Source organism: Sycon ciliatum, chromosome 2 (assembly GCF_964019385.1).
Source record: "Sycon ciliatum chromosome 2, ocSycCili1.1, whole genome shotgun sequence".
Classification (NCBI taxonomy): Eukaryota; Metazoa; Porifera; class Calcarea; order Leucosolenida; family Sycettidae; genus Sycon; species Sycon ciliatum.
Genome location: NC_088644.1, coordinates 24,418,399 through 24,437,365, shown reverse-complemented (window position 1 = coordinate 24,437,365; position 18,967 = coordinate 24,418,399). Strand labels below are relative to the sequence as shown.

Below are 18,967 nucleotides of genomic sequence, written 5' to 3'. Positions count from 1 at the left end.
AAACTTAGCTCCTCGAAATGACGTCACGGGATATATTTCGATGACAAGTTAATTAACCTTCTGCAAAACGTCTTTTGCACCATTTGAAAGGTGCTGCGGGTGGTGGAAATCAGCAAAAAGTCATTTTGTCCCTTCAATCCAGCTCAAATAGACATTTGGGATAATCGATCGCTCGGATAGTTGAAGTTCGGATAATCGGCATTCTACAAGTGCACGGAGATTTATATTCAGGATAGACAGAAGGTGAGCTCGTATCCAAGTGGAGACATGCCAACAATAGTACGAGGTGGATAGCAATTTCTGTCATTTTCGCTGTTTCTATCAACTCTCTGCTGTAGCCCCTATTATCTTTGTATTTCCTCCTTGGATGGAGTGTCGTGAGCCAAAATCACTGTTCACATGCATACAATTTTTGTCGTCCAGCATAGCAGGCTGCATTCACTTCGGAGATTGGGGAGAAAGTCCGAGTACGAAAGGAACCATATTCGTTTCAGGACAACTAAAAAACGACCCCTAAAGGCAAGTTGATCGGCTCTGCGTGATTATACAAAAGACAGCAAGAATCAATCTCAGAAACTGAAAGCAGTGTGCCGTGCTCGTGAAGAAAAATTGCCACAACATGGATTGACAGCCTTCAATCTCCAGTTTTCGTAACCTGAAGGAAACGATGGAGCTCCTTACGAGGTGGTGTTCAACTGATCTTCAGCTACTGTTGATAGTCCATGATGAGGGACTGCACAGCATCTTTGATCACCCAGAACTCCAGCATTATGACCATCACTTGGCAGTGATATAGAAGCGTAAAATAATGGAACCCTTGTCTGGCTTGCAGAGAAGGGTTCGTTAACAAAATTAAACATTCGCTGCCGCTCTACATTCTATCCTGGTTGGAATTTCAGGCTAGAATTTTGCATTCTTCTACACAGATCACATAGGCATGGTACACAGATCACATAGGCATGGTACACAGATCACATAGGCATGGTACACAGATCACATAGGCATGGTACACAGATCACATAGGCATGGTACACAGATCACATAGGCATGGTACACAGATCACATAGGCATGGTACACTGAGTCTAACTATATGCTTTTAAGCATGTAGCTAGAGAAGCCCATCTACATACCAAGTATCTGCTACAGCATTAGAATGTACACACTGACAACAGGCAGCAGAAAACTCACGTTCACAGGTACTAGCGCCCGCACCAGCCACTGTGCCATCAGATACACAAGTCACGCTACCAGTGCCAGAAACCCGGTAATTTGTATTACAAGACAATGTCAGGGTAGAATTCCGCGTGTCAAACGGGCCCGGAGAGTATGCTCCGTTGGCTGGATCAGCTGGTCTCATACATATACCTGCAGTGGACAACAGCAATACAGGTCTGATGAGCGCCTACTTGTGCGTCATAGCACTTTCTTCCTCCTCTTCTGGTGGGAAGAAGCTCTGCTTCTGGGCATCGAGCACTCTATTGAGTATTGGACAGCCTGGAACCGTTCTGTTGCACAATATAGGCTAGATACAAATTCGCTATTGTGAGTAGTTTCAGCCTTTTAGCCTTCGGTAAGAATCCATGGGTAGAAAAAGGAATTGTAACCCATAAAAAGGTGCAAAACTAAGCTGGATATGTTGCCAGTGGTCGGGTGAAATGATGCCCAACGTTCTATTCACACAACAGCTAGTAACAAGGGCAACTTCACAGAACTCTCAATGAGTGTAACTCTACACGTGCATTCTCCAACAGCACGTGACGCAGAATCACTACATGTACAAGCAGCTTTTCCAAGCTTTCTTCCTCCAGTGAGAGATCAGTTGAGGAATACCAGTAGCCCGGAGGAGTTGTAGGTGGTTTCCTTAAGAATCGGTGCATACTTGAGACCTGGTCGACCTAGCAGGAGTACTCTGAAGGCTTCGCTACTTTCGCATGGCGTAAGCAGATTCACACACTGGCCTCGGACACAATATCAAATTCCAAAACAACACCAAGTTGTCACAACACAAGGACCAGCACAGCACGTGTCACAATCCAGCATCTCCCTTTTCTTTTAGCTGTGTAGGTCCAGACAGAACGATAACTAAGAGCTAGTAGTACTTCAAAGTACGAGAACTTGAAACGACTTCAGGTGGAGAAGGAGGAGAACTTTGAGCGCAGGAGCTGGAAAGACAAAAAGCATTCCGATTTGACACTCCATCTTGCAGGCTAGTAGTACAGTGCAGGCTTCCGCGGATAGCAGCTAGCGCATACAGGGCCTCACGCATCGCAGCTGTGCGTACAGGATTTCCATGCACAAGCCCACATGACGGGCATGCGTGCACTTGCTGCGCAAACTGGTTTCACGTGCAAAGCAGGGAAGCACTGAAGCTATAACTTTCGCACGTCGTACGACTTTTTTTCTTGTTGTGTCACTCGATATACGTCGGAGATCTTTGAGTCCCCGAAAGTTTGAATTATCATCAATGATCGGCTATGGAAGATGTCTGTTCCGTTCCTAGAAACTTGGATCTACTTTTAGACATACTGCTTAGCCATTGTCACAGAATGACTGCGAATACACTCTGAAAAGATAAGCACACACACATTTCAGTGACGCAGAGGAAGCATAATGGATCACATAGGCATGGTATGCCTTGTCTGACTACATGCTTGTGTAGCTTATCAGCATACCTGCTTCAGAATTAGAACGTAGACGTTGACAACAGGCAGCAGAAAAACTTACGCTCACAGGTACTAGCGCCTGTACCAGCCACTACGCCATCAGATGCACAAGTAGCGTTACGAGTGCCGTAGAGACGGTGATCCGGATTACAAGACAATGTCAGGATGCTTTGCACAGCGTTGAAGGAGCCCAGTGAATATGCTCCATTGGCTGGATCAATTGGTCGTTTACATTGGCCTGCAGTGGGTGACAGGAACACAGGTCAAAGACAGACACGTCATCATTGTGGATACATTCCAGCCTTTCAGATGCTCAGGTGCTGCATCAATCATACACGTGGGGAGGGCAAAAAAGGCACTACCCAGCATCCCCTCAACTACGAGCCAACGCCCCAAGAGGACATGCAGAAGTGAGTAGCTCCACGTACAGGTTCACAGCAGCATAAGTTATCGTTTGCATCGTTCTGATGCCAAGATACGGCAACAAACCTACAGGTTACAGGTTGCACTAATGCTGAGCGAGACTGAAGTTACAGATCTCAGCTTCCATATCTAATCGAAAATCACGCAAACGAGGAAAACGTAGATTTTTCAAACTCGCCCGAAGCTGCACCTTCTGGTGCATTTACCCTTGCAAATAGTCATGGATAAGTGAAATAACAGCACAAGACAACAAGACTTTTAATGTGGGTCCAGTTGACATTGGTCGACCGGAATGCTGTCTACCCTATCCACTTGTGCGGCAAGATCATCATCAAGCAAAAGCACAAGTCAATCCGGTTGCCGGTGCCCATGGTGACTAGGCAAAGAGAGCATTATCATGCTGCCGCTGCCAGTGTCATCACGAGTACATGAAATCCAGACTAGTGTGCAGCTTGGGACTCTTTCTGCATGAGCGTCCGCCACGGCGAAATTTCTGGATTACATCATAGTTGGTAAGACATCAAGAAGCCTGGTGTATCCGTATATATCCCTTGCCTTATATGTATGCTGCGTTCTCTTGCACTCTTCCCTTTCAACCATTTCACCGTACCGTACGCATGCTAGCTACCTTTATAGTATGCGTATCCATTTTCGTTGCCGGAGTCTCCTCCGCCAGGGGAGTCCTCAGTTCGGGTTTTCTCTTGGACATGGCAGTTTATTTTATTTGAGTTGTGGAACAAAACTCAACATGGCGCAGTGAACCTGCTTCGTTCTTGTCGTTCCAATTTGATTCGTAGTAGTGCTTGCAACATCCTGTCATGTCGGACAGTTCATCCGATTGCCCTGCTCCCGCAGCACAACTGGACGCCAACCAGCTGCTGACGATAATCCAGGCACAAATTCAAACATCTGCACAACGTGACGCACAGCTGCAAACATTGTTGCAGACCATGTCGAGGAGTCGAACAGCAGCCCCAGCCACTACAACCAAACCCGTTTCTGTTGACCGCCCGGTGCTGTTGGTGTCTGCCACGCTTGCTGATTACGCCTCGTGGTGTGAAGCTTGGTCGGATTATGTCCAATGTCAACTGCTTGCCTCCCAGCCAAGGGGGACCCGTATGGCAGCTTTTCGTCAGGCGCTGGACGAAGATCTCCGAAGATTCGTCTGGGAAGGCATCATTCCCATTCCTGATTCCCACGATGTTCTGGATGCCATGGACGCACTGAAAAAGTTCATTCGTAGGCAACGTAATCCGCTGCTGGATCAAATTGATTTTTACCGACGCTCCCAGCAGCCAGGCGAATCGTTTGATGCTTGATACGCATCTCTGCGTGAACTGTTCCACGCATGTAACTTCTCTGAGTTGTTGATGTGCTCCACCTGCCCAGCTCCCAGCTCGAGTGTGCGGTACCTGTAATAGTGCCATACAATCTCTGGACGACGACATATTGCGCGACCGCGTTGTCACTGGGATATTGTCTGACGACGTACGTCACAAACTGTTGCCTTGGCGACCAAGGCCCTCACTCTGACCTCCTGTGTCGACCTCTGTCGGTCTGAGGAAGCTGCCAGCCACACCACATCGGGCATCCCTGGACAGGTTCCCGGGGCAGTACCGTGAATGCTATGAAGTTGTCTTGTCAGAAGAAGAAGAAGTCATCCAGCCAGGCTCCCAAGAAGCCCGATGCCACAGCTAAGGCATCATCCAGCAGCAAGCCTCCTGGACCAGTGAACAAGTGCCACAACTGTGGACGCACTGCCCACACCAAGAGTGAATGCCCTGCTGCCGGACGGAAGTGCAACGGTTGCCAACGCATGGGACATTTCTTGGCAATGTGCCCAGCTGCAAAGAAGACTGTCGGCCAACTGAAACTCCAACGGGCCACATCCTCGCGGGATTCCAGCACGATTGTGGTTGACACCCAGCTTGTGTCAGCATCCGAGCCGACAAGTTTGAGGCGGTTACCTGATACTGGAAGTGATGTGGACGCCATCGGCCTGGCACATTTGTCTACGCTTGGCGAATTTCCCGAGAATCTGCCAGCCGACCGGTATGTTGTCCGTACAGCTAATGGCTCAGCACTCACCAGTCTTGGCAAGTTAAGCGCCACCCTCACACTAGGTTCTGCCACTCACTCCACTGTCGTACATGTCTATGATAGCTTGGATGAGGCATTGCTCTCACGAAACAGCCTGTCCGCCCTTAACCTGTTGCCTGCGGCATGGCCCTCGGTTTCGGTGCAGTCCCTCAGCGCAGACACTAGTACTGTTGAACAGCTTCAACAACAACTCCTCGACGAGTTTGCCGACATGTTTGACAGTTCATGTCTCAACCCTATAGATGGTCCCCCGATGGATATTAAGCTGAAGCTTGATGCAGAGCCAAGTTGTGTTTGGAATGCACGATCCATCCCTTTTGCCTATCGGGACCAGATCAAGTCTCAGCTGGATGGCATGGTCGATGACAACATCATTGAGCCGGTTACTGAACCATCTGAGTGGTGTCACCCAATTGTTCTCGTGGAGAAGAAGGGCACTACCAAGATGCGTCTCCCCGTTGACCTCCGCAAACTGAATGACCAAGTTTGCAGACCGACTCATCCTGCCCGCACACCTCATGACGCTGTCGCCGCCATTGGTCCGGCACGGTACTTCACGAAGCTTGATGCTAGACACGGCTACTGGCAGGTGCCACTGTCTGAGGATGCCCAGCCTCTGACCACATTTATTACGCCGTGGGGACGGTACCGGTTCCTCCGAAACCCCCAAGGTCTCGTCTCTGCTGGGGATGTATTTAATTCCCGTACCGACTCCGCTTTTGTCCGGCTCGTCAATTTCTCGAAAGTCGTCGATGATGGCCTGGTGTATGACACAGACCTGACAGCCCATTACACTCATGTCCGGGATGCTCTGCTCCGAGCCCGTCAACATGGCATCACCCTGAGTGTAAAGAAGTTTGTGCACCGGAGGTTGACTACTGCGGCTACCGTATCAATGCTGACGGTTACACAGTTGACGGTGGCAAGACTGATGCCATCACCGACTTTCCCGTGCCAGTGAATCGCACTGATGTCCGCTCGTCCTTTGGTCTCATCAACCAATGCAGTGATTTCTCGCCCGAGATAGCCACGCTCAGTGACCCGTTGCGTCCGCTGTTGAAGTCCAGCACCGAGTTTCTCTGGGAGTCAACACATACTGTTGCATTCAATGCCGTCAAGTCTGCGTTAGCCTCACCACCAGTGTTGTCGTTTTTCAACCTGGTCGACCTCTCCGCCTGGAGACCGATGCATCCATTAAGAATGGCCTTGGCTATGTCCTGTGGCAGCAACAAGCTGATGCAACTTGGCGTATACTGCAGTGTGGCAGCCGCTTCCTGTTCGATGCAGAATCCAGATATGCTGTTGTTGAGTCAGAGTGTTTAGCCGTCACCTGGGCAGTTCGCAAATGCTCACTATATCTCTCTGGCTCAGCGTTTGAAGTCGTAACTGATCACCGTCCGCTCGTTCCAATTCTGAACACATACTACCTTGATCAGATTGAGAACCCTCGTCTCCAGCGGCTTGTGCTGAAACTTCGGCCCTATCAGTTGCATGCAAGTTCGCGCAAAGGCAGCGATCATGCATTCCCGGATGCTCTGTCTCGCCATCCAGTCCGTGATCCCTGTCCTGAAGACGAGCTTGGTGAAGACTCGTCATCTCAAGGCCCCGCCATCCGTGCTTGTCTACAAGAGGATTCTGGCAACTTGCGCTTTCATCAGCTCCGTTCTGCCGCGCATGCTGACCCTGACTATCAGCGCCTAGTCCAGTACATCATGACCGGCTTCCCTGAGAAGAAGTCCCAGATGCCCGAGTCGCTACAGCCCTACTGGAATGGTCATGAACATGTGTCGATCGATAATGTTCTGGTGATGAAAGGCCCTCGTCTTCTGATCCCCATAGCCCTACATCAGCACATACTGTCAGATCTACATGCCTCTCATCAAGGTTTGACCCGCACCAAGTCACGTGCACGGCAGATAGTGTTCTGGCCTAGCATATCCTCTGATATCGAGCGTGTCATCCGTAGTTGTGATCAATGTCGCCTCTATGGAGCTTCGCAGCCCAAGGAACCACTCCGCTGTGAAGACCGTACACCAAGTCTGCCCTTCCAACACACTAGCACTGACCTCTTTGAGTGCGAAGGCTGGCAGTACCTGGTTTATGTTGACCGCCTGACTGGTTGGCCTTGTGTCGCCAAAGTCGGACGCACAGCATCCTCGGCAGACATCATCCGCTTATTACGTCGCTGGTTTCCAGACATCGGTGTACCAGAAGTGCTGACAAGCGACGGCGGCCCACAGTTTCAATCACACAGATTCGTCAAGTTCTGCGAAACATGGGGTATTCGGCATGCAACGTCCTCTCCCCATTATCCGCAGTCCAACGGCCTAGCAGAGAATGCTGTCAAAGCCATGAAACGGTTGATCCAGAAGACTACTAGCAATGGCGACCTCGACGCCGATTCTTTTCAGCGTGCATTATTTGAATGGAGGAATACCCCCAACGCTACCGGCCGTAGTCCAGCACAGGCATTGTATGGTCGTCCGTTACCCTCCTTTGTATTTGCTCATCATGCCAGCTTTGCCCTGAGTGGCAGCGTCAAGCTGAAGTAATTTATGCCCAGTCCAGCAAGCACGCTACATCTACACAGAAGCGCTATGACCAGTCGGCTCGTCCGCTGTCTCGCCTGGCCATGCCAGTTGATATCCAGCACCCGCGGACCAAACTTTGGTCATCGTATGGAACCATTGTCGGTATTGGCCAGCACCGTGACTACCTGGTTAAAGTGCCCAGTGGTCGCGTCTACTGGCGCAATCGTCGTTTCCTCCGTCCCAGAGTGTTGCCTGCCCCGACATCTGCAGCAGCCTCCACTCCCGACCCTGTTGATTCCGCACCTATCAACATATCGCAACCAGATGCTGTTGCTGCCCAACCTGCGACTGCTCCAGCTCAACGCCGCAGCGGTCATCCTCGCCAGCAGAATGTTCCGTACAATATAATCTCAACCAGTGGACAATCTTATGACTAGTTTCTGTATCTGATTCAGATATCTAGCTTGCTCACTTGTGTTGTTCTGCTGTGTTTTCTTTCTGTCTTGCGTACTCTGTCTGTTCCGCAAGCTATGTCCTATTTTGCATTTTGCTTAGATAAAATGTCTTTTATCTCGGAAGGAGCGTGGTGTATCCGTATATATCCCTTGCCTTATATGTATGCTGCGTTCTCTTGCACTCTTCCCTTTCAACCATTTCACCGTACCGTACGCATGCTAGCTACCTTTATAGTATGCGTATCCATTTTCGTTGCCGGAGTCTCCTCCGCCAGGGGAGTCCTCAGTTCGGGTTTTCTCTTGGACATGGCAGTTTATTTTATTTGAGTTGTGGAATAAAACCCAACAAAGCCCAGGGGACGCCCCGTAACCAGATGGATCGACAACATCAAGAATGACTTTTAAAAGACAATAAACGTTTCCATTGCCGAAGTGGAAGCTATATCCCAAGACAGGGAAGCGTGGCTCGGCATTGTGAATCAGTGTACTAACCTATCATGCTAAAAATATCTGCACTTACCCTAATTTCAGAAGTTTTAGGTGGTCAAATTTTGGGTATGACAGCAAAAGGCCAGGTTAGGTGAACAGAAATTTTAGGCACAGAGAAGCAGTTCCCTATTGGATTATGTGTGTTAGTGTTTGTTCAGTTATTGAAATTTTAGGTAAAAAAAATTGCTCCAGAAGTACCGAAAATAGAAATACGCCGTAAAATTGTCAAATTTATACAGTACTCAAATAACCTTCTGACGATGGGTGACTGGCCCGAAACGTCAATAATTTTTTTCCACATCACTAATAAAAGATTTTTCATCCAGCACATGCGCCAAGAGTAAATAGCAACTAAATAGAGCGGTTGTCACTTGACAAACCCCCTTTATTCAAATAACCTTTTGGTAAATAACATTCTGTACTCAATATATATTCCTCATGCCAAGGCTGATGATGGAATCGAGGTAGTTTTCCCTGCAATAACAAAATGGAGAGAATGTGTACATATATTTCTCGTTTTTATTTATTTTTTACCGACGGATCCGTTAACCCCATGGGTGATCTCACTCATGGGCTACATGCGAACTATTATTACTACTACGTGTAACTATTATTATCATTGTTGGTGCTAATATACAGCGGGAAGTGGCGTAGTGCGTACAACTGAGCTGCAGTTGTGCAGAAAGAGATCCGCTTGAATTCTTCTTGTACGCACTACATTACTGACATGATGTAATCCCGGAATTTGGTCGTGACACCAACCCATCCAAGCTGCACACTTGGGGTTTCATGTACTCTTGTACTCTATACCTTTGTCGCTTGGAGGGCTTTGGAGAGGCTCCTAAAAGTCAGAGAGGATACAAGAACAGCTCTCCAACTTTTCGGAGAGTCTCGGACTTTTCCGAGAGGATTTAGAACGCAGCCTTAATCAAGTTAGTTGGGTTACACTTGTCGATAGCACAATCTACACCGCACAGGATTGCCTGCATTGGTCCTTGGCGAGGTGCAGTTGCCAGGCCCATGGGTGACAACGAATCTAAACGGCCTGTGTCCACTGTAGGACTATGCTGCAGAATTGTATCGCAACTCCAATCAAGAAACTCCAAGCATTCTACAAGAATCATACAAGCATGGTGTCGTGCAGTTTCTAAGTGTGGGTTCATGAAGTTCAGCATAATTATTATCTGTCACAGAATGAGAACGCGAAGAAAATGAAAAGAGACAAAGGAAACTTACGAATACAGCTACCACCACTGGTCACTGTGCCATTGGCTTGGCAAGTCCACGTATCAGAACCGAGCAAAGTGTAGCCACTATTACAAGACAATGTCAGGGTATCACCAGTATTGAATGCGCCCTGGGAAAATTGGCCGTTGGTTGGGGAGGTTGGTGGTGTGCATGCCACAGCTGCAGTGTGTAATAGCAACACAGATCAAATTCAGGTGCATCAGCGTGAGATGTTTCAGCCCTCGGGTCTATGGCAAATGCGTAACAGGGAGTCGTAGCCTACAGGAAAACGACACAGGCAGCCATACCGCTGGCTTCACTCCCGGGGCTGCCCGTTACAGTCGCCCTTGGGGCAGGGCCGATTTACACACACCCACGTATGGCATCGTTTGTCTGGGCCGCGCTTGGGGTCAGCAGGCCAAAGCCGCGCAGAAGCATAGACAACAGCTTACAAAGAACTTCCGAACCCGCACAAGTTTCAGGTACCGTGATCTTGTGTCGTCTCCCTAGAAGCCACAACCCAATGGTGTTTAAAGGGACGTCGCAAGGTACTCCACATTGGTGCGGCCATGAAAACGCGGGGTCCCGGGGGACGTCCCTTGGGAAATTTTAGGAAACTTGGCCCCAAATAGCCCATATTTCATTGCTCCAGAAATCACCGGATGAAATTATTGGTGCAATTTGGCCGCACCTGCCGCACCGGTTCAGACACCCCTAGTATAGTAAGTGCATAACAACAACACATGCATAATAATGATAGCACATCACACGATGGAGGACACACTGCAAGGAACAGTGCTGCTGATTACAACAAGAAACTGATGAACAGCATACGTGTACTTTTGAAGTCAAGTAAAAACTAAAAAGCAACCTGCAGTAATAGTAGCAAATGCTTTTCCGAATAAATTGGGGAGATGGCACACGACCGTCTCCGAGCATAAAACCAAGATATTGAAGTGGATATGCATCGTACACTGCAGACCCGGTACATATGGTGCATGCCATGTTCCAAGCCTTGTGCAGTCAGCGAAGTAAGGGTATGCATATTATTTATTATTATTATGTGCTTGTTCGCGTAGACATCAGCATGGCCTGCAGCTGCATTAATGGGCATGCGAATCATGCAAACCAGCCAAAAATGTTCGCATAAGCCACTTCGAATAGATACAAAAGACCATAACAGTTTCAAAAAAAAGAAGAAATATGCGAAAAGAAGACAAAAACTAGGGTGCCGACACCACATATACATAGTACTCTAATTTCAGAAATTTTCGGTGCTCAATATTTTCGGTATGAGGGCAAAAGGCCAGGTTAGGTGAACAGAAATTTCAGGTACTGAGAAGCAGTTCCCTACTGGATTTAATATGTGTGTTAGTGTTTGTTCGGTGTATTGAAATTTTAGGTATGAAGCAGAATGTGATGCACCGAAAGTACTGAAAATAAAAGTACACCGAAAATTTGTAAAATTACAGTACACTGTACACTGTACAGCTGGTACTTTGTGTGGTGCAATGCCACGTTCCAAGCCTTGTGCAGTCAGTGTGGTCTACTGAGACCATCAGCACCATCAAGAGTAAATGAGCTTCCAAGAGTGTGCAACTCTGTATGGGTTTGCCTAGGGGTCTGTTGATGGCGAAACTCACACTATGCCGTGTAGTGTTCACGTTGCATATTCCCAGCCAATTCTCAGCCATCCCGTCCCAAAAATCAGCACTTTGGTTAGGGATATCAGCGCGGACACTGCGCAGGGCTGTACGCAGTCAATGATGTAATCGATTTTTGAACGCGGCGATGGTAGACTGGAAAAAATGGCGATCGCCAAAAACCAGCGATAATGCAGCTCGGAGAGTCGGTATTTGACGACTCCCCGGCGCAGCTCAACCTTGATTTTGAAGTTTGAACATTTTACAGAGAACGAGAGAGACAGAAAGAGAGAAAGAGAGCTAGAGAGAAATGTTACTCAAGCTAATGCTTCAGTAGAGGTTCTGGGCACACTGATAGGCTAATATCATTTGACGATTTCCACAGCTTGTGCCGTTTGTTGCAGCAACTGAAGTGAAAATGCGCTGCCAGAAGATTGGCGCTAATGAAGTCGGCTTTGAGTAGATTTGGCTTTCGCCATCCTCGGGAGCCGCTCCTGTTGCCTGTCACAACCAAACCCATACATGCCAACCGTCCAGGGTTTCCCGGGACAGTCCAGGGAATAGGGTGTTTGTCCCGGGGTCCCGGGATGTCCTGCGAAAGTCCAGGGATTGAGATGGAACTTTTGAAATCGAAGTTCTCCTTTTCATGATGCTTTTTCAGTGTATACTAGAACTTGTAGATCCCATATAAGTGTAGTAGACAAAAACACCCATGTGGAACTGCAATGGATCACCGGTATAACGGCAGTCAACAGAAAGTTTACTAGTGCAGTTACTGCTCAATGCAATGACATCCCTTTTGATTGAGCAGCAGTCATGAAAATACATCTGCTAATGATGGATGCACTAAAAAAATTGGTGTCTAGGGAAAACGAACAAAATCAAGGGAATTTAGCCTCGTTGTCCAGGGAACTCAAGACTCCAGGTTGGCATGTATGCAAACCACGTCTCCACATGACTACTCAAACAAAATCCTGTCCACACCTGACAATCGATGTCGCTGCAACGACGGACATATGCACGGCGATTTGCCAGAAATGCAGAAATGCACAAGAACGAACGTGGTCACCTTTCGCGCCACGTGGAGCATGAACGCTTCAGTGAAATTTCCTGCCAGCTCTCAACATCCAATATCAAGTATTTCTGTCGGGTTTACCATCAAATCCAGAGCCTTTCCCCGGTTAAATCCAGTGATTTTAACCTCAGAGATCGTGGCAACGATCGGCATGGTCACCATTTTCAGCCCTGAAAGAAACCTGTCGTTTGGAACGAAAACGGCTTCGTGCCTTCCAACGAATGTTACAAATCGATTCCAGAACACATGGGCGGTCTACATACCAAACAAGATCCAATTCTGGTAGCATGTAACCACCATTTCCTTGCAATGAAATTTCAGCCATTTCTCCTTCAGGGCCGTAGCCAGGATAGTGATCAAGGGGGGGGGGGGGGTGCCACAACTTCCCCACACAAAAGTACATGCACTTATGTTGGGCCTTTCATGCATATTATTTGATCCGTGATATGGGGAGTGTGTGTGTGGGGGGGGGGGGGGGGCAAAATTAGCCCCACATTTGATGCTGAAGATCAATCAGCGAATGGCAAACCTCCAACCAGGGAGTAGTGATATGGTATTTTACTACTCTCTGCTTGCAACGTCGTGTTTGATGGTGCAGTAAGGCATCCTTGATCATACCTATCCTATTTCCCACGAAAAACACAAGCTGCACTTCAACGCTACTTTCACTCTTCTGCTGCTGTATCCACACTTGCAATACATGAAAGAAACTTCTTTGCCTTTCCACAACCTCAAATGCGACCAATCAACAGCCAGAACTGCATTATACCAAAAATAGCACGACCAAACTGCTATGCCTGACGTGCGTTTTCCATAGACCATATTGCTACTTCTACCCATGGCTTGTTTGTATGATTCTTTGCTTCTAACAAAACATGTGGAGTGCAATACAAATCATGTGCTGAGCCTGCTGAGGCCTGACATGACACTGCACAACGGCAGGTATGAAGCGGAGTTGCCCTTGACTAGAAGTTTCATTGCAAAATGGCCAATCACGACACAAAATACTGTAAAGTCTTGTATAAAAGCCGCACTTGAATAGAAGCCGCACTTGAATAGAAGCCGCAATTTTGGGCCCATCAAATCACACATAAGCCTGGTTTTAGTGTTGACATACAAAAAAATACCTGTCTTGAAGCCTGTCTCATATAGAAGCCTGCAAAATTTCACCAAGAAAGTCATAGAAGCCGCGGCTTTTATACAAGACTTAACTGTATAAGCAGAATATTTCGTCGGTCAATAATTTCGTCCAACTCCAAAGAAAGGGAGTTCGTCTGGTTGTAAATTTCGTCCATGGATCATAAGAGTGTATTGAAAAGCTGGACAAATCAATATTAGTCCGGCATTTAATTTAGTCCAACAGCTCGTTGGACGAAAAAGACGAAATTAAATTCCAGACGAATATTTCTGCTTGTACAGTACAGTAGTTTGAAATTTGGACGTTGAGCCAATAATAAATGTAGAAAGGAAAAGGACATATGGATACGAGTTAAGAGTAACTCTCCATCACTGTAACCAGATTTTATAGTCAGAAAGTGCAACAACTAGGCACAAAACTGACAGAGTACTGAGACATTCGACGTCCTGACACCTAGCTTCAACACGTCTCCGTAGCGCTAACCGACAGCCTTCCAACTTGGAAGGTTCAAGGTTATGGAAAGACCAAAGAGGGGAAGGCAAGCGCAACGAAAACGAGCACAAGCTACAGTCCCAACGGAACAAAGAATGTCGATTGTTACTGTCTCAGTACTCTGTCAGTTTTGTGCCTAGTTGTTGCACTTTCTGACTGTATATAGTGTCTGGTTACAGTGATGGAGAGTTGCTCTTAACTCGTATCATGTGTCCTTTTCCTTTACGGTAGTCAACTGAATTTGGATTGGTTTCAGATACATTGTAGGTCTGAACCAGGGAGTAGTACAATACCTACTACTCCCTGGTCTGAACAGGGATAGCTACAGTGTGCGATGTGCAGAGTTGTACATTTGATCAGCGGTCTGCGTACTATGGTCTTTCTCGAACTAGCTGCGAACCAAGATCGACATTTTGAGGGGGTTGCACCCCCCCCCCCCCCTGCCTACACCCATGTCCTTGGTTGAAGATCTTAATTTTCTGCAAAAAATAGTCAGTGTTTGGTAAAAAAATTCTGCATGCCACATCTGATGCGAGCTTGGCTGCATGCGCAGTGCACGCGCTGAGATCCCTACTTTGGTGTTAGGGTGTACCTATCCAGTAGAACATGTCAAATTGACCACTCAGATAAGATGAGCACCTGTCTCAGAGGACCACTCAGATAAGATGAGCACCTGTCTCAGAGGACCACTCAGATAAGATGAGCACCTGTCTCAGAGGACCACTCAGATAAGATGAGCACCTGTCTCAGAGGACCACTCAGATAAGATGAGCACCTGTCTCAGAGGACCACTCAGATAAGATGAGCACCTGTCTCAGAGGACCACTCAGATAAGATGAGCACCTGTCTCAGAGGACCCTACAACTAGGACCAAGACGTGTTATTTCCAGTCACATGACCCTGGATAAGGAGACAGTGACTGCATTTTGAAGATCCCTCGAGCGGTCGCCTTAGGGCGCATTCAGACTACCGAGAACCCGTCAAACCGTGAATGGCGATAAACCGTGAAGGATATTCGCACTACCAGTAAACTAATGTTACTTGTGCAGCTTTCACCGCAGCATTGAGAAGGGACTTTCCCCTACTCCCTGCCGGAGCATCTTTATTTTGTGCCAGAATGCTGTTTCCTTATACGAATCACCATTCCTCGATACCCATGGAAGAATTTCTTCCCGTTGGTATCCAGTATTTATCAATGAAGGGTGATTCGCAGGAGGATTTCTTCCGAAAAAGTGACCCATTCAAGACTGTTGATCAGTCAACACACAGCGATCCAAAATAACGACTCACCTGGTACGGTTGCAAACGTCGCTGCTGTGGTAGAGGTCGTTGCCGTGCTAGAGGCTGATGTGGTAGGGGTTGGTGTGGTAGGGGCTGGTGTGGTAGAGGCTGGTGTGGTAGAGGTTGGTGTGGTAGAGGTTGGTGTGGTAGGGGCTGGTGTGGTAGGGGCTGGTGTGGTAGAGGTTGGTGTGGTAGGGGCTGGTGTGGTAGAGGTTGGTGTGGTAGAGGTTGGTGTGGTAGAGGTTGGTGTGGTAGGGGCTGGTGTGGTAGTGGCTGGTGTGGTAGAGGTTGGTGTGGTAGGGGCTGGTGTGGTAGAGGCTGGTGTGGTAGAGGTTGGTGTGGTAGAGGTTGGTGTGGTAGAGGTTGGTGTGGTAGAGGCTGGTGTGGTAGGGGTTGATGTGGTAGAGGTTGATGTGGTAGGGGCTGGTGTGGTAGGGGTTGATGTGGTAGAGGCTGCTGTGGTAGGGGTCGTTGCCGTGCTAGAGGTCGTTGCTGCGCTAGGCGTCGCTGTTGGGTTAGGGGTCGTTGCTGTGGTAGGGGCCATTGCTATGGAACCTGTAGGTGAAGGTATGGCTGCAGCACTTGTCATTGCATCACTGCCGCCTGTTGCTGGGGGGTTACTTCCTGTCATATGTTTAGGTAAAGAAGTGGAAACGTGTCACAAACACAGAAAATTACACACTTGCAGTATTAAGTTCAACATTTCACCCCAAGAAGCAACCAGTGACAAGTACTACAGTTTTTACTAGACCAGAGCAAGCCAACAAAATCTGTGCAAACCTAGAAAGATGCATGAAAAGAGACTACAGTACATGGTATTCATAGGTTGATGGAATGGAAAAGGGAAAAGTTTGAAGAAAACAATTGACTGTCACCACCAGGACTCGAACCAGGGGCCTTCACTTGAGGCCAGCGATACTCTAGCCACTGAGATATGGTGTAGCTGTCATCCCAGCAGAGACCGTTCAACCATTTCTTCAGACTTCGAAACACAGTACATGTTACGTATAAATTGAAACATTGTTCAGAAATTTATAGAAAAGAAAAGGACCAAGGAACTTCAAGTTATGCTATAATGTCCACTAACACCACCAGTTACTAAACAATAGATGATATGCCCAATAATGTGCAACTAAACTTGGGAGGGCATTGCAGAGTAGTTGCATACAAAGTTCAAAGTTGTATGGTTATCTGTGACTGTGATCCTGCAGAGCTAGCTCAGGGCCTACAGTGTACACATTGTACAGTACTGTAGTACGATTTGTATACCACTGGTGTGCAATGCCCTCCCAAGTCTAGTTGCACGTTATTCGCCATATCATCTATTAGCTCATGCGATAACATTGCACGACGCTGACCGACGGTACTGACGTTCTACAACTAACTGGCTATCAGCTCTAGCACATCTTGGGTGCGCGCTCCAACAGCCTTCCAACTTCCTATGATATTATTATAACTTAGAGTTGGAGCACGCACCCAAGATGTGCTAGAGCTGATAGCCAGTTAGTTGTAGAACGTCAGTACCATCGGTCAGTGTCGTGCAATGTTATCGCATGAGCTGATTGTTTAGTGACCGGTGGTGTTAGTGGACATTACAGCGTAACTTGTAGTTCCTTGGTCCTTTTCTTTTCTATAAATTTATCCTTGGCTTTCCATCCGAGTCCATTGTTCAGGAATCGACCTTTTTTTTCACGGTACACAATTATACTTGTAAAAAGATGGTGATTGTTCACACATGTTCTCAGCAGCACCAACAGCAATCACAGTTGCGCTCACTAAAATCATGCCTCAGCATGGTCCCCGTAAGTGGTTCTAATGCGTGAATTATTCATGGTACAAGTATATTTCATTTCTTGCGAGGGAAGGGAGATGAGTACCACCTTTCCTATGACAAACTCTTTGAAATAAAGTCTACACTTGACCGGTATGCTCAGATTTGACTATGGGCCACATTCACCAATCCCCACCATCACCACTTCTCTTACCTCTACCTCTGTAGACAGCAAGCACATCCGGACCTAAAGGGAACATGTTGCAACTGCCCCCCCCCCCCCCCCCCCCCCCCGGGAAATCTCTAAGATGGTGACAATGTTACCGGTATAACCTCACCCCGTCAAAACACTCACACATGGTTGTCAAAACTTTACTGTCTCACCCTGAGGGTAGGCCACACCAAAAACTGAATCTAGAATGACGTTTGCAACAGAGAGATCATTAATTTTGTGGGTGCTTGGACTGAGAAGTAGAGTGCAATTACCGTATTTCCCCGAATATAAGTCGCACCGTTCTACACTTAAGTTCAGGGCCAAGAAAGGGGGTGCGACTTATAATCAAGCATGACTTACTACTGAAGTGAATATATCAAAACGATAATGACACGAACCTGCAATCAAGTGGGACCTATAATCGGGGAAATACGGTAAGTTTGCAAATCCTAAAATGAGATTTAGAGCCGGTCAAGACTTGGAGCATCTACCTGGTCAGAGCTCTCCTCAACCAGCAAATTACCACGCGTGACAAGCGATGCCTGCCGCAGGAGGAAAGAATTGACTACATGATATGCCTCCCAGAACCAGTGTGTAATTCACTGCATTTTACACTGTATGTCTACTAGTAACATGATTGTTATGATCACACTCTCAGTCTCTGTGTGGGGCAGAAATCTCTTTCTTTGTCACAATCCGCAATCTACAGGAGCGAAAATCATACACGTACTTTTAAAAAATCGAAGTACAAAGCACAAACAAAGTTCAAACGGTAACAAATTTGCGACAGTACCTTGGCCTTGGGCCAGACATGGCTTCGAATGTAAGCTGACCAAACTCAGCACGGCCAGAAGCACCAAGGTCGTGGGGGAACCCATTGCGACCACGTTCCACAGCCGGTGCAGTACGACAAAACACAATAACTGCCAGTGGTCAGGAGTTTTTGATGAAAAATCCCGGCGCTGTTCCAATGCTAGCTAATGAGAGGCAACGAAAACTAGAGCGCCTGTCCTGCAAGCGGTTTGCGTTCACACGCTGGTGTTCACCAGATGTCAGTGAGCTCGTGATTTTCCTTCCTCTTGTTCTCTCTTACTAGAAAACAGGTGATACCAAACGCGATGTTGAACTAGATTCAACACGCAAAGTCATACAGTCCGTCACTTCCCACAGATGGGCTAAAGGATGCCTCTTGGTAAAGTAAGCTAACTGTGCTAGGAAGATGTAGCCTTGGGCTTGGACAAACTACATGTATGTGATGCGATATGCAACAAAGTCCTGAAAGTTGACTTGTCATACGAATGAAACCCCAAAGCTTACATTCACAAGTCCTGAAATGACGCTATAATAACAAAAGCGGAACCTGCTGTGCGTGTAGTACGTAGTACAGCTCTATTCTTGCACCCCCCCAACAGAAAACGCAGCCAACCGATACACCCGAGTACTCCATATGGCAACGCATATGCA

At 47.5% G+C, this 18,967-nt stretch overlaps 1 protein-coding gene across 1 annotated transcript in view; it reads right to left on the bottom strand.

Moving 5' to 3' along the window:
• The window catches only part of LOC135809322 (mucin-19-like), a 90,328-nt gene extending 71,655 nt beyond the window's left edge, over positions 1-18,673 (bottom strand). The window contains exons 1-5 of the mRNA XM_065322655.1: positions 18,297-18,673; positions 15,528-16,142; positions 9,899-10,069; positions 2,726-2,902; positions 1,190-1,366 (exon numbers count right to left, since the gene is read on the bottom strand). Coding sequence (XP_065178727.1) covers positions 1,190-1,366; positions 2,726-2,902; positions 9,899-10,069; positions 15,528-16,142; positions 18,297-18,381 — 1,225 coding nt within the window. The 5' untranslated portion in view covers positions 18,382-18,673. The remainder of the gene's footprint in view (positions 1-1,189; positions 1,367-2,725; positions 2,903-9,898; positions 10,070-15,527; positions 16,143-18,296) is intronic.
• Positions 18,674-18,967: the final 294 nt, after the last annotated feature.